A 23,417-nucleotide genomic window follows, 5' to 3' on the forward strand; every position below is an offset into this window, starting at 1 on the left:
GCTCTGGCTGCTGTGGCACTCCGGAGGGGGAAGGATAATATATGGGTACAAGGTATGTGGTGTGTTTTGTTTCATCCCCCTACCCTTCAGGTTTCTTCACTGACCTACCTGTCAGTCCACCGATTAACAAGCTGCCACCCACCAATAAGAGATTGGAGAAGTGTGAGGGGAGTTCTGCTTATCATTGCATATAATTTTTTTGCACATTGTATTATTATCTGTAAAATAATTATTCTAGGGGATTAGTATGTTTTTCCGGCGCACGGGATCCCGGTGGTCATAATACCAACGCCGGGATCCCGATGTTTGAGAAGCCAACAGGAGCGAGAAAGGGGTGTTCCCCCTCTCTCCAACCCCCTAACTCTATCCTTCCCTACCCGCAGCCTAACCCTAACCTCCCCCCTTGTTGCCTAAACCTAACCCCCTGTATACGCTGCCAAACATTAACCCCCGCTACCCCCCCCCCCCCCCCCGCAGCCTAACCCTAACCATCTTAGGGGGGTGCCTAACCCCCCCTCCCCGCAGCCTAACCCTTACCTGAGTTGCGGTTCAATGTGTCATCGTTCGGGATCCCGGCTGTCAGGATTCCGGCGCCGGGATGGTGTACCCATACTGGATGCCGGTGTCGGCATTCAGAATAGGGACAGTATTCCGGCGTCGGTATTCTGACTGCTGGGATACCGACAGCTGGGATCCTGTCTGCATCCCTATTCTAGGACATAGATGTTAGCGCTACAACCCTTCTATTTCTTGCAAGATATAGGCTCATCATAGTTTCCCTTTAAACAGGGGCACCCATGGATTTTACACAGGTTTTGAGGCTGGCTGATTTCTGATGTACTGTATATGAACCCCCCTTTAGTAAGCCTGTGTGTGTGTCTGTGCCTGGAACACTGATGGTATATTACAGACTCTGGTCAATAAAAACTCAAGTGCAGCTGTTATTTTAAGAGTATTTCTCTGACGTCCTAGTGGATGCTGGGGACTCCGTCAGGACCATGGGGAATAGCGGCTCCGCAGGAGACAGGGCACAAAATTTAAAAGTTTGACCACTAGGTGGTGTGTACTGGCTCCTCCCCCTATGACCCTCCTCCAAGCCTCAGTTAGGTTTTTGTGCCCGTCCGAGCAGGGTGCAATCTAGGTGGCTCTCATAAAGAGCTGCTTAGAGTAAAAGTTTTGATAGTTTTATTATTTTCAGTGAGTCCTGCTGGCAACAGGCTCACTGCAACGAGGGACCTAGGGGAGAAGAAGTGAACTCACCTGCGTGCAGGATGGATTTGCTTCTTAGGCTACTGGACACTAGCTCCAGAGGGACGATCACAGGTACAGCCTGGATGGGTCACCGGAGCCGCGCCGCCGACCCCCTTGCAGATGCCGAAGTAAGGAGAGGTCCAGAAACCGGCGGCTGAAGGCTTTTCAGTCTTCATGAGGTAGCGCACAGCACTGCAGCTGTGCGCCATTGCGCTCAGGCACACTTCACACCGGCGGTCACTGAGGGTGCAGGGCGCTGGGGGGGGCGCCCTGGGCAGCAATGTTAATACCTTTCTGGCTAAAAAGAATACATCACATATAGTCCATGAGGCTATATGGATGTATTTCACCCCTGCCAGGTCTCAGAAAAACCGGGAGAAGAGCCCGCCAGAATAGGGGGCGGGGCCTATCTCCTCAGCACACAGCGCCATTTTCCTACACAGCTCCGCTGCTAGGAAGGCTCCCAGGCTCTCCCCTGCACTGCACTACAGAAACAGGGTAAAAAACAGAGAGGGGGGGCATTTTTTGGCGATATTATATATATTTAAGCAGCTATAAGGAAACAACACTTATATAAGGTTGTTCCTATATAATTATAGCGCTTTGGTGTGTGCTGGCAAACTCTCCCTCTGTCTCCCCAAAGGGCTAGTGGGGTCCTGTCTTCTATCAGAGCATTCCCTGTGTGTCTGCTGTGTGTCGGTACGTGTGTGTCGACATGTATGAGGACGATGTTGGTGTGGAGGCGGAGCAATTGGCGGTAATGGTGATGTCACCCCCTAGGGAGTCGACACCGGAATGGATGGCTTTGTTTATGGAATTACGTGATAATGTCAGCACGCTGCAAAAGTCGGTTGACGACATGAGACGACCGGCAAACCAGTTAGTACCTGTACAGGCATCTCAAACACCGTCAGGGGCTGTAAAACGCCCTTTGCCTCAGTCGGTCGACACAGACCCAGACACGGACACCGAATCTAGTGTCGACGGTGAAGAAACGAACGTATTTTCCAGTAGGGCCACACGTTATATGATCACGGCAATGAAGGAGGCTTTGCATATCTCTGATACTGCAAGTACCACAAAAAGGGGTATTATGTGGGGTCTGAAAAAACTACCTGTAGTTTTTCCTGAATCAGAGGAATTGAATGACGTGTGTGATGAAGCGTGGGTTACCCCTGATAAAAAACTGCTAATTTCAAAGAAGTTATTGGCGTTATACCCTTTCCCGCCAGAGGTTAGGGCGCGCTGGGAAACACCCCCTAGGGTGGACAAGGCGCTCACACGTTTATCCAAACAAGTGGCGTTACCGTCTCCTGATACGGCCGCCCTCAAGGATCCAGCTGATAGGAGGCTGGAAAATACTCTAAAAAGTATATACACACATACTGGTGTTATACTGCGACCAGCAATCGCCTCAGCCTGGATGTGCAGTGCTGGGGTGGCTTGGTCGGATTCCCTGACTGAAAATATTGATACCCTGGATAGGGACAGTATTTTATTGACTATAGAGCAATTAAAGGATGCATTCCTTTATATGCGAGATGCACAGAGGGATATCTGCACTCTGGCATCAAGAGTAAGTGCGATGTCCATATCTGCCAGAAGAAGTCTATGGACACGACAGTGGTCAGGCGATGCGGATTCCAAACGGCATATGGAAGGGTAAGAGACTGCAGCAAGCAGCCCCTTCCCAGGAGCAGAAGTCCTCCCCGGCTTCTGCAAAGGCCTCAGCATGACGCTGGGACCTTACAAGCGGACTCAGGGGCGGTGGGGGGTCGCCTCAAGAATTTCAGCGCACAGTGGGCTCACTCGCAGGTGGACCCCTGGATCCTGCAGGTAGTATCTCAGGGTTACAGGTTGGAATTCGAGAAGTCTCCCCCTCGCCGGTTCCTAAAATCTGCTTTGCCAACGTCTCCCTCAGACAGGGCGACGGTATTGGAAGCCATTCACAAGCTGTATTCTCAGCAGGTGATAATCAAGGTACCCCTTCTACAACAGGGAAAGGGGTATTACTCCACGCTATTTGTGGTACCGAAGCCGGACGGCTCGGTAAGACCTATTCTAAATCTGAAATCTCTGAACCTGTACATACAAAAATTCAAGTTCAAGATGGAGTCACTCAGAGCAGTGATAGCGAATCTGGAAGAAGGGGATTTTATGGTGTCCTTGGACATCAAGGATGCTTACCTTCATGTCCCAATTTGCCCTTCACACCAAGGGTACCTCAGGTTCGTGGTACAAAACTGTCATTATCAGTTTCAGACGCTGCCGTTTGGATTGTCCACGGCACCCAGGGTCTTTACCAAGGTAATGGCCGAAATGATGATCCTTCTTCGAAGAGAAGGCGTATTAATTATCCCTTACTTGGACGATCTCCTGATAAGGGCAAGATCCAGAGAACAGCTGGAGGTCGGAGTAGCACTAACTCAAGTAGTGCTCCAACAGCACGGGTGGATTCTGAATTTTCCAAAATCCCAACTGATCCCGACGACACGTCTGCTGTTCCTAGGGATGATTCTGGACACTGTTCAGAAAAAGGTATTTCTTCCGGAGGAGAAAGCCAGGGAGTTATCCGAACTCGTCAGGAACCTCCTAAAACCAGGGACAGTGTCTGTGCATCAATGCACAAGAGTCCTGGAAAAAAGGGTCTCTCTGCTATGGTGGTTGCAGAGTGCTCATCTGTTAGAGGGCCGCAGATTCGGCATACAGAACTGGGTCCTAGTGACCACGGATGCCAGCCTGAGAGGCTGGGGAGCGGTCACACAAGGAAGAAACTTCCAGGGCGTGTGGTCAAGCCTGGAAACGTCTCTTCACATAAATATACTGGAACTAAGAGCAATCTACAATGCTCTAAGCCTGGCAAACCCTCTGCTTCAGGTTCAGCCGGTGTTGATCCAGTCGGACAACATCACGGCAGTCGCCCACGTAAACAGACAGGGCGGCACAAGAAGCAGGAGGGCAATGGCAGAGGCTGCAAGGATTCTTCGCTGGGCGGAAAATCATGTGATAGCACTGTCAGCAGTGTTCATCCCGGGAGTGGACAACTGGGAAGCAGACTTCCTCAGCAGACACGATCTTCACCCGGGAGAGTGGGGACTTCATCCAGAAGTCTTCCACATGATTGTAGTCCATTGGGAAAGACCAATGGTGGACATGATGGCGTCCCGCCTCAACAAAAAACTGGACAGGTATTGCGCCAGGTCAAGAGACCCTCAGGCAATAGCTGTGGACGCTCTGGTAACACCATGGGTGTACCAGTCAGTGTATGTGTTTCCTCCTCTGCCTCTCATACCCAAGGTACTGAGAATTATACGGCAAAGGGGAGTAAGAACGATACTAGTGGCTCCGGACTGGCCAAGAAGGACTTGGTACCCGGAACTTCGGGAGATGCTCACGGAAGATCCGTGGCCTCTACCTCTAAGAAGGGATCTGCTTCAGCAGGGACCGTGTCTATTCCAAGACTTACCGCGGCTGCGTTTGACGGCATGGCGGTTGAACGCCGGATCCTAAGGGAAAAAGGCATTCCGGAAGAGGTCATCCCTACCCTGGTCAAAGCCAGGAAGGAGGTGACTGCACAACATTATCACCGCATTTGGAGAAAATATGTTGCATGGTGTGAGGCCAGGAAGGCCCCGACAGAGGAATTTCAACTGGGTCGATTCCTACATTTCCTGCAAACAGGATTATCTATGGGCCTCAAATTAGGGTCCATTAAGGTTCAAATTTCGGCCCTGTCGATTTTCTTCCAGAAAGAATTGGCTTCAGTTCCTGAAGTCCAGACTTTTGTAAAAGGAGTACTACATATACAGCCCCCGGTTGTGCCCCCAGTGGCACCGTGGGATCTCAATGTAGTTTTGGATTTTCTCAAATCCCATTGGTTTGAGCCACTCAAATCGGTAGATTTGAAATATCTTACATGGAAAGTAACCATGCTACTGGCCCTGGCTTCAGCCAGGAGAGTGTCGGAATTGGCGGCTTTATCGTATAAAAGCCCATATCTGATTTTCCATTCGGACAGGGCAGAATTGAGGACGCGTCCTCATTTTCTGCCTAAGGTGGTATCAGCGTTTCACCTGAACCAGCCTATTGTGTTGCCTGCGGCTACTAGCGATTTGGAGGATTCCAAGTTGCTGGACGTTGTCAGAGCATTGAAAATATATATTTCAAGGACGGCTGGAGTCAGAAAATCTGACTCGCTGTTTATACTGTATGCACCCAACAAGCTGGGTGCTCCTGCTTCTAAGCAGACGATTGCTCGTTGGATTTGTAGCACAATTCAACTGGCACATTCTGTGGCAGGCCTGCCACAGCCTAAATCTGTCAATGCCCACTCCACAAGGAAGGTGGGCTCATCTTGGGTGGCTGCCCGAGGGGTCTCGGCATTACAACTCTGCCGAGCAGCTACGTGGTCAGGGGAGAACACGTTTGTAAAATTCTACAAATTTGATACCCTGGCTAAGGAGGACCTGGAGTTCTCTCATTCGGTGCTGCAGAGTCATCCGCACTCTCCCGCCCGTTTGGGAGCTTTGGTATAATCCCCATGGTCCTGACGGAGTCCCCAGCATCCACTAGGACGTCAGAGAAAATAAGAATTTACTCACCGGTAAATCTATTTCTCGTAGTCCGTAGTGGATGCTGGGCGCCCATCCCAAGTGCGGATTGTCTGCAATACTTGTACATAGTTATTGTTACAAAAAAATCGGGTTGTTTATTGTTGTGAGCCATCTTTTCAGAGGCTCCTGCGTTATCATGCTGTTAACTGGGTTCAGATCACAAGTTGTACGGTGTGATTGGTGTGGCTGGTATGAGTCTTACCCGGGATTCAAAATCCTTCCTTATTGTGTACGCTCGTCCGGGCACAGTATCCTAACTGAGGCTTGGAGGAGGGTCATAGGGGGAGGAGCCAGTACACACCACCTAGTGGTCAAACTTTTAAATTTTGTGCCCTGTCTCCTGCGGAGCCGCTATTCCCCATGGTCCTGACGGAGTCCCCAGCATCCACTACGGACTACGAGAAATAGAATTACCGGTGAGTAAATTCTTATTTTTAGGACATAACCTCCCACTGCCATTAAATGAAGACATTGTCTGGAAAAACAGCTGCTGTAGAGTCTATAGAATCAGCTATACAAATGTAAGTTTACCAGCGTGACGTTTTTAACTAATTTTGAATAGCAGGGGACAAATGACTTGTTGTCACTGGTGATATTCTGCAGATGCCTGAGAGCTGAGATATAAATGCATAATACAGTACATATTTCATGGTGCAAGATTCAGAAAACTACGCTGCTACAGGGGAACAAAAATAGACATAAACAAGTGAGATACACGTAATATGTGTGCTATTTATGTATTTTGCCAATTAAGTATGTTTGTCGAACTACATGTTCCACACACTGTCGATTGTATTTTCACAAGCTAGAGTGTGATCTGGCTCTCGTGGCCAGTCTGGGCGGAATCTTCATGAAATCAAGGGCTACCAGGTTTTGCTGGGACATATAGTTCCACAAATCCACTCAATGATTTTCTAACGTTAAACTATTACTATCTCACCCAATACTCAAGGGTTAACCATGGGGGCTGGTGTGCTGGTGTGTCCCAATCCCTGCAGGACCCCACATTCTTCCTACAAGTGCCAGCACATGCCGACAGCCATTGGCTGTGTATACAAGCACTATGGTGGTCGGGATTCCCACGTCAGTATCCTGAACGGAAGCAATCCCGACAGTCGGCAAATTAAACGTATACCCTGTGGTGCCCATGGCTACTAGTGACTATTGTTGAACATGTACAGTTCCACCGTAGTTTACACGCAAAAAAATTACTCACACAACGATACAATAAATTTGATTTACATGAACACACCTGGAAATCCCTATTTTATTACAGAAAAAGCTTCATGCTCAGACTAGTCCCAGAGAATGTTCATCATATAGACCAACCATGTAAAAAAACATTCAGTTGCAACACTCATTAGCATGGTCTGCTTATAATTCAATGTAAAAATTGGGGATTTTGCTTGGATACCTAGTATATGAATATTACATCAATGAATACAGTACTCTCTGCATATGTGTGGCAATCGCTGTCCCCACAACTTACTTGTGCATTGATAGTTCTCCCATCGAGGGTTGATGGATTCTGACCATCTTTGGAAAATCATCAATAGAATGTTCCTGTAACACAGCCGCTTCCATCATTGGACCTCCACTGTCGATACATACCATGAGGGGCTTCCCATCAATGGCAAAGATAGTCACCATCACCATCGCCAAACCATCACTGTTTTTAACAACAGCTTACTAAGCTTACAATTTGCATGTGTTAGGGAGTCACTCCTTACTATCACTGTTATCGTGATTACAGGCAGTGCTAGCCTGATCTAGTAGCGATATACTACTGCGCACCTTTACTTACTAGATTTAAAACTATAACAGTAATTCTATATAACAATGAATACTGAGAGACAATTGGATTAGAAGAGGGCAGGGCAAAACCGGAGGAAAGAAATAGGAGGAAAAGTGTGATTGGATGTGGAAAATTAGATGGATAGGAAATACATGGGATTAGAAGAAAAACATGAGATAATAAATCTATAGAAAAAAATAACTTAATTGTTAATAAAATACAGCCACAACATAATTCCACATTGTTGAGCAATCAGATAAAATGAATGTAAATGAATGGCTGGGCCTCATTCAGTACTGATGCACAAGTGATCACCTGCAGTTTCACGAATATCAGGACACTGCGCAGTTGCAGGCCTCATTCTGCGCATGTCAGAACGTTTCCTGTGTAATTGGATTACTGGTAGACTTTGATGAAAAGGTGGGTTTTAGGACATAGGAGGTCATTCAGATCTGATTGCTGGGCTGCATTTTTTTCTATCCTGCCTACAGGAGGAGTGTATTTTCGTTTTGCAAGTGTGCGATCCTATGTGTACGCCGAGCTGCTAAAATTCATTTTGTGCAGTGTGTGCATAGTCCAGGACTTAGTCCTCTAGTGCGATGAGAAGTGGCTGATGGGGGGCCGCTCAGTTGCCACCAAAAAATGGGCTCTTCCTGTCAATCACCATGCGATCAGATTTTTCGCAAATCCTGTCGCTGACCGTCGATCCCTGTTGTTGTTCTCCGACGCACATGCGCACTGCGGTGCATGCACTGTAATGACCTGATCACCCGCTGTGCGAAAACAACAGCGATCAGATCTGAATGACCCCCATAGTTGATGCAGCGCAGACTGCTAGGCGGTCTTGTTGGGAGAGAGTTCTTGAAGAGGGAAGCAGCATGGAAGAAATCCTGAAATCCTGTATGTGAGAAGTGAGGAGATAATCAGAGCAGCAGCAAGGAGACAGCCCAATGCCGGAGTGGGACTCACACACGGACTTACACAAATCTGTGACGTACTATGGCCCTCATTCCGAGTTGTTCGCTCGTTATTTTCCTTCGCATCGGTGCGATTTTCCGCTAACTGCGCAATGTTCGCACTGCGGCTGCGCCAAGTAAATTTGCTAAGAAATTTGGTATTTTACTCACGGCATTACGAGGTTTTTTCTTCGTTCTGCTGATCGTAGTGTGATTGACAGGAAGTGGGTGTTTCTGGGCGGAAACTGGCCGTTTTATGGGTGTGTGTGAAAAAACGCTACCCTTTCTGGGAAAAACGCCGGAGGTGGCTGGAGAAACGGGGGAGTGTCTGGGCGAACGCTGGGTGTGTTTGTGACGTCAAACCAGGAACGACAAGCACTGAACTGATCGCACTGGCAGAGTAAGTCTCGAGCTACTCAGAAACTGCAAAGAAAAATCTTTTCGCAATATTACGAATACTTCGTTCGCAATTCTGCTAAGCTAAGATTCACTCCCAGAGGGCGGCGGCTTAGCGTGTGCACTGCTGCGAAAAGCGGCTAGCGAGCGAACAACTCGGAATGAGGGTCTATAAGGGGATTTCTGCAGAAAGAAGCCCATAGGCTTCTATGGGCAATGCACTGTGTAGATCTCATTGCCCATCAGGTACAAGCTCTGGAAAATTCACTTTCTGGATCTTTATACTAATAGGGATTGCATCAAACCAGCAAAAATTACAGTTTTCAGAGATTTGACCACATTTTGCTGTTCATACATCCACATGGAGAAAAATTCTGAAGATGATACAATAGATGCAGCTTCCATTCCAAACATAAATTAGTAAATATGCAGCATTTTATTTAATTTTTAATCAATGTTACATAAAATTAATTAAGAAAGAAATGGGAAGAAAAAAGTAAAAAAAAAATAATAATATATATTACTCAGTCTTAGAAAAAGAACAAAACATCACTCCTAATGTATGCAAAGCATGGGGAAACTGAAAGAATGTATCCAGGCATCAGGTTCTGTAGTGCCTGTCCACACAGACCCCCTTTTGTGCTGCTTGGTTGTGTCTTACACAATCTCCTGTATGAAACATTTGTTCCCAATGTTCATAAATGATAGAGTATTATAATTTTGTTCACTGCATTCCTATGTGATCATTATAGCCTTTGTAAAATTAGCAAAATTTATATAGATATTGTAAGAACAGTGGTTTATTAAGAGCTATTAATATAAACTCGTGCAAAAGAAAGAGATGTGGGCATAGCTGAAGGTTGGTTCCCACTGGTAGTAAGAAAACCTAATTGACATAGTACAACAGGATCAGGTTTGACCTGCGTTGTGTAAATCCATGCTTACAGCTCTGGCTGCAGAGGACACTTTAGTAGATGTGAGTAACTGCTGTGCTGACACCAGTGACAGACCTACATTTTTGGAACTCTGAAGCTGGAACTGTTATATGGGGCCCTTCACAACCAGCAAACAATAGGGCAACATCCAACAAGGTCCAAAGGACCTTGCTGCCCTTGCAAGGACAGCACACACTGCTCAGCGCCATCAAAATTACTTTATTAGATGGCTCCTTGTCCGGGCTCCTTCTCACCTTTCATTGCTCCCAGCCTCCTACCTAGGATGGGCTCACTCAGGCTCCGCCATTCCTGTGAATGTCACAAAGAGAAGTTCTGCAGGCTGTCGGGAATTGTAGTTTAAAATGGATACATGTTTCATGCTATGTACAGAGCGCAAATCACAGAGCTAGACTACAACTCCCAGCTGCTCCCACGGTACTAAGCAACGCACTTTCAAGCTGTAATAGCATCTATGCTGGGTGTCATGGTGTTATTGGTGACAAGCTATAACAATACAGTACATTAAAACAAGAAGTAAAAATATGATTTTTGGTGTTAAAATGCATAAGCAAGACGAGTGATGAGTCTGTCACTAAAATAACCTTAATTTAATGACACACACTTAAAAACACCATAGATTTCATTGAAAAATTAACTTGTTACAAAAAATCTGCTTCAGGGCCCCACTGGGATTAGATGCACAGAAACTTAAACTTCATTAGTTTCACAGTAGATTCGCCTCTGTGGCGGGATGTAATGCCGGCCGTTCTTGGACGTTTCTTTGAAGGGACAATCACTTACAAGGCTTGGTTTTGCTGATCTTTCGTCCAAGATTGTCCGGCAACCTGCACCTCCGGCGATCTCGGACTCAGGGCCGGTTCAAGGGCGCAGAGCGCCCCGGGCAGGAAAGGGGCGTGGCCTAATACAGGGGGCGTGGTGAGTCACGCCCCCTGTACATTGAAAGCGCCGCTTGAATGCTGAGCGGTGCGCGATGACGTCATCGCGCACCGCACAGCAAAAGGTCCTCTCCACGAAGAGAAACTAGACGCTATGCGTCTAGTTCCCTTCGTGGAGAGGACCTTTGCTGTGCGGTGCGCGATGACGTCATCGCGCACCGCTCAGCAGTTACTCTCCACGAAGGGAAACTAGACGCATAGCGTCTAGTTCCCTTCACAGGAGGCGCCGGGGACGGCAGCGGGCAGCGGAGGCGGACGGGGCACACAGCGGGCAGCAGTGGCGGATCTTGCCACGGTGCGGCGCCCTCCGGATGGCGCCAGCGCCCTCCGGAAGGCGGCGCCCCGGGCAAAAGTCCTGCTTGCCCGTGGCAAGAACCGCCACTGCTTGGACTGCATTACATCCTGCTGGTAATTGGCACTGCTCCTGACAGAAAATGAAAGTGGCTATGGAGTGCACTGCTCTGTCACTGCTACCCCTGATCTAGACAGAAATGGTTGTTGAGTCACTGGAACCAGCAGTTCTGTCTCCATACTTATTGGTTTGCTATTACAGGAGTTAAAAGCATGCATTTCAACACCAGTGGGTAATCAGGCTGCCACCACAGCAATGGATGAGGACAATATATGCCTAGAGCTGAGGGGAGAGCCAAGCAGCACCAGTCTCACTGGCAAATGCCCAGAAGACCATTATTATTATGGCTCCACAATAGTTACGCAGAGCCTAACAAATTACAAAAACATACAAAACAAGAAAACAATGACGTACAGTACAAGACACCGCAGGACAAGTACTTGGTTTATAAACATGAATACATCAGCGTTTATAACACCATACTTGACTACTATCCCGCAGGTTGCAGGAAACTCACGATCTTCCAGGCACCCACGGAAAAGTGGCCGCATCTCCTGCATCCCACCCACTTCCTAGTGAAGTGGGCAGGATAAGGACATTAACAGGGTAATCCCACAGCCGAATGGAAGGACGTGGCTAAAAGACGCAAACTTGCATCATTTAGCCCTGTCCCCAACCCGTGGTCCCACAAATTTGCTGCATTTCTGGGTGGGGCCTAGTGATGTGCAGCCCGACCCCGCTCTCCCTGCAATGACTTGATGCATCTCCCAGAGAAGACATTTTTAATGTACTGTAGGCAGCGTTGTATAACACTTGGGCAGTACGGATGGTGTAATGGGTAGCATTACTGCCTCACAGCACTGAAGTCATGGGTTCTATTCCCACCACGGCCCTAACTGTGTGGAGTTTGTATATTCTCCCCGTACTTGCGTGGTTTTCCTCTGGGTACTCTGGTTTCTTCCCACAATCCAAAAATATACTGGTAGGTTAATTGGCTCCCTACAAAATTAACCCTAGCGTGTATGTGTGTGCTTTTACATGTGGTAGGGAATATAGATTGTAAGCTCCACTGGGGCAGGGACTGATGTGAATAGCCAAATATTCTCTGTACAGCGCTGCGGAATATGTGTGCGCTATATGAATAACTGGTAATAAAATAAATAATAAATAAATAAGCAGCAAGGTTGCAGAAATGAAAGGATAGGTGCAGTTGTAGGGGGTATGGAGTAGATGATAGTATAAGATTTGATGTTTTGGAGAGAAGTGGAGAGTAAGATGGATAGAACATAATGGTATTGTGCAATGCTCATGAGTTATGACCCATTAAAAATTGCACCCGACAAAAACAGTATTTAACGCAACTGGATCCTGCTCCCACGTGAAGCTACACAGTGCACAACACATACAATCATTATTATAAATATTAGGATTTTGTTTGTTTTTTGTACAGTGCATTTTTTTTACAAAAAATATTGTTACTTTTTTAGAGTGACTAGAACAGATAAAACGGAAGCCTGTAGGGGAAAGTGGAGCAGAATAAACACTGAAATACAAAGAAAGCTATTCAAAAGCACTTAATTTTTTTCCCATGGTTGAAAATCAAACAAGCATATAAGATAGTTTCTTGTGCAAACAACAGCATGCATATTCAATAATACCAGTCTATATACTTGCAAGAAATCAATTGCATTTACTGATAAACCAGGAGAAACGTAATCTCTATTGACTGTAAAACTTGAATATATGGATCATGGGATTTTTTTGTGTTCTATAGTATTTGCAAACAAATAGAAGCTGGCTTATTAGGACTGTCCACTTCACCACAGAACGCTCTTTGTTGTGTCACCTATTCACTCTTTACTGGCACAGGTAAAACAAGGATCTTCTCAATCATCTTCTTCTGAAAAATTGAAGCAGCCCCATTGTTAAATAAAAGGGGGGCGGTCCCTGTAAAATACCTCTTCCTATATGAATTATTTAACCAGAGAGGGACCTTGTTACAACCATCATATCTGAAATAAATAAAATATTGATCCTTATAAATTGCAGGTTTTTATACTGCTTTTTCTTATCAAGCTTACATCAGCTACTATGTGTAGAGTTAGGGAAATGCTTGCAGCTGGTTAGCAATTAGCTTTCCCATCCTGCAGCAGGCTGGTAGAACAGGTTCTCATTATTATTGTTAGATTTGGGACTGTGTTGGAGTTGTGTTGTACATCTGGCCTTGGGTGTTCCTGTCTGAGCCCCAGGTCCCACGGGATGTCCAGTGGAGGAACTAACTAGAGGGGATCTATTCCTCAGGCCAGCAGCCTGGTGTAAGAATTGGGAAGGAAAGAGAAAGAGAGAGTTGGTAGTGCTGCTGAGTGTGTGAGTCAGGAGGGGGGAGCTATAGTCACAGAAAGCAGCAAGCACTCTCCTCTGGAAATGGTGATCATGACCGAGCCGACGGGGGAGATTGAAGAGCCGCAGAGGGAACCTAAAAAAGACCCCAAGGGAGCCTCATCATACGTGTAAGTGCCACAATGGCGTGCTTCTCTCTCCTGTGGTGGGCTCTCCTTCTCGGTTATTATAGTAAGAATATTCCGGATATGTCTGCCAGCTGCTAGCTAGGAAGTTCCTACAGCAGTTTCTAGTTCCTCAGTAAGGAGTGAGGGCGGCTTGTTTGGGTATGTGCTGTGGAAGTGTTCCATCGGCTTCTATACGTCCGTTCCATACACACTATATGGATGTATAGTAACTAGAGAGACGGCTTCCGCCTGTACGGGCAGCTTTCCACAACTCTGTTGTGTGGACAGTGTTATTCATATGCTCCTGTTCGTTTCCTTGTTCACATTCCTTTATTTGGTGCTGGATCACTGCTGCAATCCTCCTGGTCTTCCAGAGGGGGTTATGCATAATGAAAATGTAGCTAGCCATTTCCATTATGTCAACACCTGTTTTAAACAGTGTCTGTAATGCTAACCCTCAGATTATGTATTGTCGACATAACATTATATAGACATGACATATGTCTTAAGTTTTAACTATGTCGGCATGGTAAAATTTGACATTCTGGGGTCGGGTCTGTCAACATAACAATAGTCATGCGACATAATGGCTGCATACCCTCCAGACTAGTCAAAAGCAGATGTGACTATGCTAGGAATAGGAGTACTGCCATTTGTAGCTCCAGACTGGGGATGGACAAACTGCAGGTGTGATTATTTAACTGACAGAATGCGTAGTTACGTGTACTATACTATAGTTATCCTATATGTGCACTAGTAGACAATATGAGGGGTTACTCATGACTGCAAACAAATGAGCGGTTATATCATTTCACAGCAGTGATGAGCCTAAAGTTCATTTGTTTCATGTCTAGCTTGAGAAGGGGCTGGCAGGAAAAACTCCTTGGTTGCAGAATGTTCAATAGGATTCCTGGCTGTCCTAAGTGTCTGAAATTCCACACTACTGAGACTATTACTTTGTAGTGAAGATGTGCGCCTCCCCATTTTAGCTGGTTTTGCGGGCTCGCCACAGGTTATATTCCCACTCTGTGGGTGTCGTGGTATTTCAACCTGGTAGCGAGCAGGGTTGAACTCGTGTTCAACCCGGCTCGCTATGCAGTGTGAACGGGAGCCGGGTCGTTTCGACCCATTTCTCGTTCACTGTGTGTGTACGGACAGCACTTGGAGATCATGTGATCTCCAAGCGCCACCCCCATTGCATCACCGCTGATGTCACCAACCTGGCAATATGCTGGGTGGCAGACAGCGGCGGCGAGGCACCTGAGGCAGTTCGCACACTCTGAGCTCCCGCCTCAGGCGGTGTGAGAGGGGTATTAGTTGTTATGCCGACTGTCGGAACTTTCAGGGAGCAGGATGGACAGGTCGGTATTGTGACCAGCGGTCTCCTGACTGCCGGTCACATAACTACATCCCGTGTGGAAATATAATTGCTCAAAAGTAGTAATACTGTAGTTAACAAACCACAAAGAAAATCCCAGAAGTTCAGGTGGGCTAAATTCTCTGGGAACCGAGCCCGCTCATCTGTAGTCACCATAATTATAGCAGCAGCATGTCACTAAATATAAATAGATCTAATACATTATAGCAGCAGCATGTCACCATATATAATTTATACATTGTAGCAGCATGTCATCATATACATATATTAAAGTAGAAGCATCAGGTCACTATAGCCAGAAGAAGACATTCTTGGAAAGAAGTGTTCCACGTATATGAAAGGGATGTATTATTGAGTTTTATATATCCAATATCTTGTTGGTTTGTGTGGCGCTCTGTGTAACGGGTACCGTCTATATTTACCTTCTGTCTATATTAAGTGTATCGGAGAGACACTTACAATTGGTATTTTGTTTATCGAGCAGCCTACTCTGCGCAGATTGTCTTAATATCACTTAGAGGTTCTTTTTGTATACACTATATCCATATACACTACAGCAGCAGCAACATGTAACCATATACATGCATTAGTGCAGCTGCAGCATGTCACTGTCCAATTAGTTGGGAGGTATGCAACTGTATGTTTGTTGCAACTGGACGTGAGCTACAGTAGCATGTTGACTTTCTCAGCGACGCATGCAGTTTCACAGTAGTGCAGCAAATAGTGATGCAATTTTCTAATTCTGTTTGTTTCATCTTACTAAAGAAAGTAATTCTGCATTTTGGGATACCATTTAAAAAATGATGTTACTGCTGAGACCACAAGAGCACTAATCTTTACTGTGTGAAAATAAATAAAACCTGTTGTGGCCGTACCAGAACGACTAATTAGATTGGAGATGGTTGCCACTAACACTGGGGATAAAAAAAAAAAGCCTAGAATCCCCTCTGTAAAATGATAATTGGCAGCAGGTTGGTCTGGTCACACCATAACAAGGCGGCACTCATCTTTGGGTTCTTCTCATGATGTGCTTCAGCCCTTTCAGCAAAGGGTTGAAGCACCAGAGAAGGCCTGCTCCTAGCGACAGTCAGCCCACTACTATCTGGTGCATAACGCTTTATTCTATGGGATCTAACACTGTGGGTCTCCCTGATAGTGTGCAAAAGCTTATCTCTTTAGCAGGGGCATTATGCCAATTGCTATATCTCCTGCTTTGTGGTAACCAGGCTACAGTGATGTCGCTACATTTATGATGGGCCACATCATAATTGTATTATGCGCGCATGCCAGTCGACAATGTATGCTGACTTTTGCAGACACCAGGTACCATTGCTGACTCTGAGCGGGGAATTGAAATCTTATTGCGTGTCACCGTCTGCCTGCCGGCAGCTATTCATATGTTGCTAGCGAGGGGCGCGAGACCTCAAGTTCAGCTGAAATGCGCAAAAAGGTGTCCTGTTTGGGCACCCAAACGGGACTTTCTCTAACATCCTAGAGGATGCTGGGGACTCTGTAAGGACCATGGGGAAAGACGGGCTCCGCAGGAGACATGGGCACTTCAAGAAAGAATTTAGTTCCTGGTGTGCACTGGCTCCTCCCTCTATGCCCCTCCTCCAGACCTCAGTTTGATACTGTGCCCAGAGGAGCTGGGTGCTTTTCAGTGAGCTCTCCTGAGTTTACTGCTAGAAAGTATTTTGTTAGGTTTTTTATTTTCAGGGAGCTCTGCTGGCAACAGACTCCCTGCATCGAGGGACTGAGGGGAGAGAAGTAGCCCTACTCTCTGAAGCTAGGTCCTGCTTCTTAGGCTACTGGACACCATTAGCTCCAGAGGGATTGGTACGCAGGATCTCACCCTCGCCGTCCGTCCCAGAGCCGCGCCGCCGTCCCCCTCGCATAGCCGGAAGACAGAAGCCGGGTGAGTATGAGAAGAAAAGAAGACATCACAGGCGGCAGAAGACTTCATGATCTTCACTAGAGGTAACGCACAGCACTGCAGCTGTGCGCCATTGCTCCACACACCTCACATACTCCGGTCACTGTAAGGGCGCAGGGGGGGGGCACCCTGGGCAGCATTTGGGACCTCATATTGGCAAAAAGAACACGTATATACAGCTGGGCACTGTATATATGTAGGAGCCCCCGCCAAAATTACTGTGTAAGCGGGACAGAAGCCTGCCGCCGAGGGGGCGGGGCTTCTCTCTCGGCACTCACCAGCGCCATTTTTTCTCCACAGCACCGCTGAGAAGAAGCTCCCCGGGCTCTCCTCTGCTGATACACGGTAGAAGAGGGTTGAAAAGAGAGGGGGGGCACATAATTAGGCGCAAAAACTATAACATACAGCAGCTACCTGGTTAACATTAAGTTACTGTGTTATTCCTGGGATATTATAGCTCTGGGGTGTGTGCTGGCATACTCTCTCTCTATCTCTCCAAAGGGCCTGGTGGGGGAACTGTCTTCAGAAAGGACATTCCCTGTGTGTGTGGTGTGTCGGTACGCTTGTGTCGACATGTCTGATGAGGAAGGCTATGTGGGAGAGGATCTGGAGCAAATGAATGTGGTGTCTCCGCAGACGGCGCCGACACCTGATTGGATGGATATGTGGAAGGTTTTAAATGATAATGTTAATTCCTTGCATAAAAGATTTGACAAGGTTGATGCATTGGGACAGTCAGGGTCTCAACCCGTGCCTGACCCTCTGTCGCAGGGACCATCAGGGTCTCATAAGTGCCCACTATCCCAAATTGTTGACACAGATACCGACACGGATTCTGACTCCAGTATCGATTACGATGATGCAAAGTTACAGCCAAAATTGGCTAAATCCCTTCGATATATGATTATAGCAATAAAGGATGTATTGCACATCACAGAGGAAACCCCTGTCCCTGACACGAGGGTGTATATGTATAAGGGAAAGAAGCCTGAGGTAACTTTCCCCCCTCACACGAACTGAATGAGTTATGTGAAAAAGCTTGGGAATCTCCAGATAAGAAAATGCAGATTTCCAAACGGATTCTTATGGCGTATCCTTTCCCGTCAACGGATAGGCTACGACGGGAATCCTCCCCTAGAGTGGACAAAGCTTTAACACGCTTATCCAAAAAGGTAGCCCTGCCGTCCCAAGATACGGCTACTCTCAAAGATGCTGCTGATCGCAAACAGGAGGTTACCCTGAAGTCCATTTATACACATTCGGGTAGCTTACTAAGACCGGCAATTGCGTCGGCCTGGGTGTGTAGTGCTGTAGCGGCATGGACGGATACCTTATCTGAGGAATTGGATACCCTAGATAAGGATACTGTATTATTGACCCTGGGGCATATTAAAGACGCTGTCCTATATATGAGAGATGCTCAAAGAGACATTAGTCTACTGGGTTCTAGAATAAACGGTATGTCGATTTCTGCCAGAAGGGTACTGTGGACTCTGCAATGGACAGGTGATGCCGACTCAAAAAGGCATATGGAGGTTTTACCTTACAGGGGTGAGGAATTGTTCGGGGAAGGTCTCTCGGACCTGGGCCAGTATTTACTAAGAATCCGAGTTTGTCCGATTTTGTGTTTTGTTTTTTTTTTTCTAAGTCCCAATCCGGGAATTCACTAAGCACAAATCTCGGCAGTGTTTGGACTATTCGTAATGGTTTGATTATCAAAGTTCAGAAATACGAATGAATAGACCATCGGTCAAACACGGCTGTTATTTCTTACAAAACGGGCATTCACTATTCATTCGTATTTGGGTGTTAGTCTCTGAGTGCTCAAGTGCGGGTCTGTTTTTTTGCGATTCGTTAAAAAAAGCAGCAAAAAAAATAGACCTGCTTTTTCCAGGCGAGTTTGGATAATCATGCACGGATCAGTGAGATCTGTGCATGTTTATCTATGGGAAAGGGTTTGTTTACTCTAAAAACGTGGGAAAAAATTGCGTGGGGTCCCCCCTCCTAAGCATAACCAGCCTCAGGCTCTTTGAGCCGGTCCTGGTTGAAAAAATATGGTAAAAAATTTGACAGGGGTTCCCCCATATTTGATCAACCAGCACCGGGCTCTGCGCCTGGTCCTGGTGCAAAAAATACAGGGGACAAAAAGAGTAGGGGTCCCCCGTATTTTTTGTACCAGCACCGGGCTCCACTAGCTGGACAGATAATGCCACAGCCGGGGGTCACTTTTATACAGCGCCCTGCGGCCGTGGCATTAAACACTCAACTAGTCACCCCTGGCCGGGGTTTCCTGGAGGAGTGGGGACCCCTTCAATCAAGGGGTCCCCCCCACCCCCAGCCACCCAAGGGCCAGGGGTGAAGCCCGAGGCTGCCCCCCCCCCCCCCCCATCCAAGGGCTGCGGATGGGGGGCTGATAGCCTTGTAGAAAATGTAAGAATATTGTTTTTTGCACAAGAACTACAAGTCCCAGCAAGCCTCCCCCACAAGCCGGTACTTGGAGAACCACAAGTACCAGCATGCAGGGGGGGAAACGGGCCCGCTGGTACCTGTAGTTCTACTGCAAAAAAAATACCCAAATAAAAAGAGGACACAGATACCGTGAAAGTACAACTTTATTACATTCATTCCGACACACACATACTTACCTATGTTGACACGCCGACTCTGGCCACGTCTTCGTCTGTCGACGTCTCCAAGTCGAATCCGGGATACCTGAAAATAAAATTATACTCCCCTAAATCCAGTGTGTCCTGTTCTTATTTTTGTAATCCACGTACTTGGGGGGGAAAAAAAAAAAACGGAAACCCGACCACGCACTGAAAGGGGTCCCATGTTTACACATGGGACCCCTTTCCCCGACTGCCAGGACCTCCCCCTGACTACTGTCAAAGAGGGTCCCTTCTGCCAATCAGGGAGCGCCACGTCGTGGCACCCACCTGATTGGCTGTGTGCTCCTGTAGTGTCTGTCAGGCAGCACACGGCAGAGATACAATGTAGCGCCTATGCGCTACATTGTATCCAATGGTGGGAACTTTGCGGTCAGCGGTGAGGTTACTTTCGGTCAACCGCTGATGCGGATGGGGGGGACAGCCTCGGGCTTCACCCCTGGCCCTTGGGTGGCTGGGGTGGGGACCCCTTGATTGAAGGGGTCCCCACTCCTCCAGGTTACCCTGGCCAGGGGTGATTAGTTGGGTATTTAAGGCCACGGCCGCAGGGCGCTGTATAAAAGTGACCCCCGGCTGTGGCATTATCTGTCCAGCTAGTGGAGCCCGGTGCTGGTACAAAAAATACGGGGGACCCCTACTCTTTTTGTCCCCCGTATTTTTTGGACCAGGCACAGAGCCCGGTGCTGGTTGTTCAAATATGAGGGAACCCCTGTCAAATTTTTCCCCATATTTTTTCAACCAGGAACGGCTCAAAGAGCCCGAGGCTGGTTATGCTTAGGAGGGGGGTCCCCACGCAATTTTTTCCAGATTCTTAAACACTTTAAAAACCTTTTTAAGGTACACAATGAAGCCCTGCACGGATCTCACAGATCCGGCCGGGATTCCTTGTGTTTTGTCAGGCAATGTTTTACTCATCACTCCCGTAAAACACTGCCTGATATTACGAATCACATCGACATCGGAAAAAACGATTGTGCAAAACTCGGCAGCTTAGTGAATGATCGTATCAGGATTCAGAAAGTTGCAGTAAAATGCACCCGATACCATTCGAGTTCAAACACCCTTCAAAACGGCCAAAACACGAATCTTTGTAAATATACCCCCTGGTCTCCACAGCTACAGCTAGAAAGTCAAATTTTTTGCCTTATGTTCCCTCACAGCCTAAGAGAGCACCGCATTATCAAATGCAGTCCTTTCGTTCACAAAGAAACAAGAAAGTCCGAGGTGCGTCCTTTCTTGCCAGAGGTAGGGGCAGAGGAAAGAAGCTGCACAACGCAGCTAGTTCCCAGGAACAGAAGTCCTCACCGGCCTCTACAAAATCCACCGCATGACGCTGGGGCTTCACTGGCAGAGCCGGGCCCTGTGGGGGCACGTCTTCGGAATTTCAGCCACACGTGGGTTCACTCCCAGGTGGATCCTTGGGCAATAGAAATTGTGTCTCAGGGTTACAAGCTGGAATTCAAAGAGGTGCCTCCTCGCCGGTATTTCAAATCGGCCCTACCATCTTCCCCCCAAGAGAGGGAAATAGTGTTAAACGCAATACAAAAATTGTATCTTCAGCAGGTGGTGGTCAAGGTTCCCCTCCTTCAACAGGGAAGGGGTTATTATTCGACCTTGTTTGTAGTCCCGAAACCGGACGGTTCGGTCAGACCCATATTGAATTTAAAATCTCTGAACCTATACTTGAAAAGGTTCAAGTTCAAGATGGAATCGCTAAGAGCGGTCATCGCAAGCCTGGAAGGGGGGGATTTTATGATGTCACTGGACATAAAGGATGCGTACCTTCATGTCCCCATTTATCCACCTCATCAGGCGTACCTAAGATTTGCGGTACAGGATTGTCATTACCAATTTCAGACGTTGCCGTTTGGTCTCTCAATGGCCCCGAGGATTTTCACCAAGGTAATGGCGGAAATGATGGTGCTCCTGCGGAAGCAAGGTGTCACAATTATCCCGTACTTGGACGATCTCCTCATAAAAGCGAGATCAAGAGAGCAGTTGCTGAACAGCGTATCTCTTTCACTGAAAGTGTTACAGCAACACGGCTGGATTCTCAATATTCCAAAGTCGCAGTTGGTTCCTACGACTCGTCTGCCCTTCTTGGGCATGATTCTGGACACGGACCAGAAGAGGGCTTATCTCCCGATAGAGAGGGCCCAGGAACTCATGAATCTGGTCAAGAACCTATTGAAACCAAAACAGGTGTCAGTGCATCATTGCACTCGAGTCCTGGGAAAGATGGTGGCGTCATACGAGGCCATTCCCTTCGGCAGGTTCCATGCGAGGACTTTCCAATGGGACCTACTGGACAAGTGGCCCGGGTCACATCTTCAGATGCATCGGTTGATCACCCTGTCGGCCAGGGTGTTACTACTGTGGTGGCTGCAGAGTGCTCACCTTCTCGAGGGCCGCAGATTCGGCATTCAGGACTGGATCCTGGTGACCACGGACGCAAGTCTCCGAGGTTGGGGAGCAGTCACACAGGGAAGAAATTTCCAGGGTCTTTGGTCAAGTCAAGAGACTTGTCTTCACATCAACATCCTGGAGCTAAGGGCCATATACAACGCCCTACGTCAAGCGGAGACCTTACTTCGCGACCGACCAGTTCTGATCCAGTCAGACAACATCACCGCAGTGGCTCATGTAAACCGCCAAGGCGCACAAGGAGCAGAGTGGCAATGGCGGAAGCCACCAGAATTCTTCGCTGGGCGGAGAATCATGTAAGCACACTGTCAGCAGTGTTCATTCCGGGAGTGGACGACTGGGAAGCGGACTTCCTCAGCAGACACGACCTACACCCGGGAGAGTGGGGACTTCATCCAGAAGTCTTCGCACAGATTGTGAGTCGGTGAGAACTGCCACAGATAGACATGATGGTGTCCTGCCTCAACAAAAAGCAACAGAGGTATTGCGCCAGGTCAAGAGACCCTCAGGCAGTAGCGGTAGACGCCCTAGTGACACCGTTGGTGTTCCGGTCAGTCTATGTATTTCCTCCTCTTCCCCTCATACCAAAGGTGTTGAGGATAGTAAGAAGAAAAGGAGTGAGAACAATCCTTATTGTTCCAGATTGGCCAAGACGGACCTGGTATCCAGATCTGCAGGAACTGCTCACAGAAGATCCGTGGCCTCTTCCTCTAAGACAGGACCTGTTGCAACAGGGACCCTGTCTGTTCCAAGACTTACCGTGGCTGCGTTTGACGGCATGGCGGTTGAATGCCGGATCCTAGCGGAAAAAGGCATTCCGGTTGAGGTTATCCCTACGCTGATAAAGGCTAGGAAGGAAGTAACAGCAAAACATTATCACTGTATATGGCGAAAATATGTTTCTTGGTGTGAGACCAAGTATGCTCCTACGGAAGAATTCCATCTGGGTCGTTTCCTTCACTTCCTACAAACTGGAGTGAATTTGGGCCTTAAATTAGGTTCCATTAAGGTCCAGATTTCGGCCCTATCCATTTTCTTTAAAAAAGAATTGGCTTCTCTCCCAGAAGTTCAGACTTTTGTAAAGGGAGTGCTGCATATTCAGCCTCCTTTTGTGCCTCCGGTGGCACCTTGGGATCTTAACGTGGTGTTAAGTTTCCTAAAGTCACACTGGTTTGAACCACTTAAAACGGTGGAGTTGAAATATCTCACGTGGAAGGTGGTCATGTTATTAGCCTTGGCTTCGGCTAGGCGAGTG

General features: G+C 47.5%; 1 protein-coding gene across 2 annotated transcripts in view; it reads left to right on the top strand.

Moving 5' to 3' along the window:
• Positions 1-23,417, top strand: part of GRAMD2B (GRAM domain containing 2B) — a 343,442-nt gene that overhangs the window by 185,943 nt on the left and 134,082 nt on the right. Inside the window, exon 1 of one of the 2 annotated variants that reach the window (XM_063964238.1) lies at positions 13,420-13,764. The exons of the other annotated variant lie outside the window; for it this stretch is intronic. Within the exon in view, the coding sequence (XP_063820308.1) occupies positions 13,679-13,764 (86 nt within the window). The 5' untranslated portion in view covers positions 13,420-13,678. Of the gene's footprint in view, positions 1-13,419; positions 13,765-23,417 lie in introns of those variants that run through there. 2 annotated transcript variants of the gene reach the window in all.

The sequence above is a fragment of the Pseudophryne corroboree genome, chromosome 1, assembly GCF_028390025.1.
Source record: "Pseudophryne corroboree isolate aPseCor3 chromosome 1, aPseCor3.hap2, whole genome shotgun sequence".
Lineage (NCBI taxonomy): Eukaryota > Metazoa > Chordata > Amphibia > Anura > Myobatrachidae > Pseudophryne > Pseudophryne corroboree.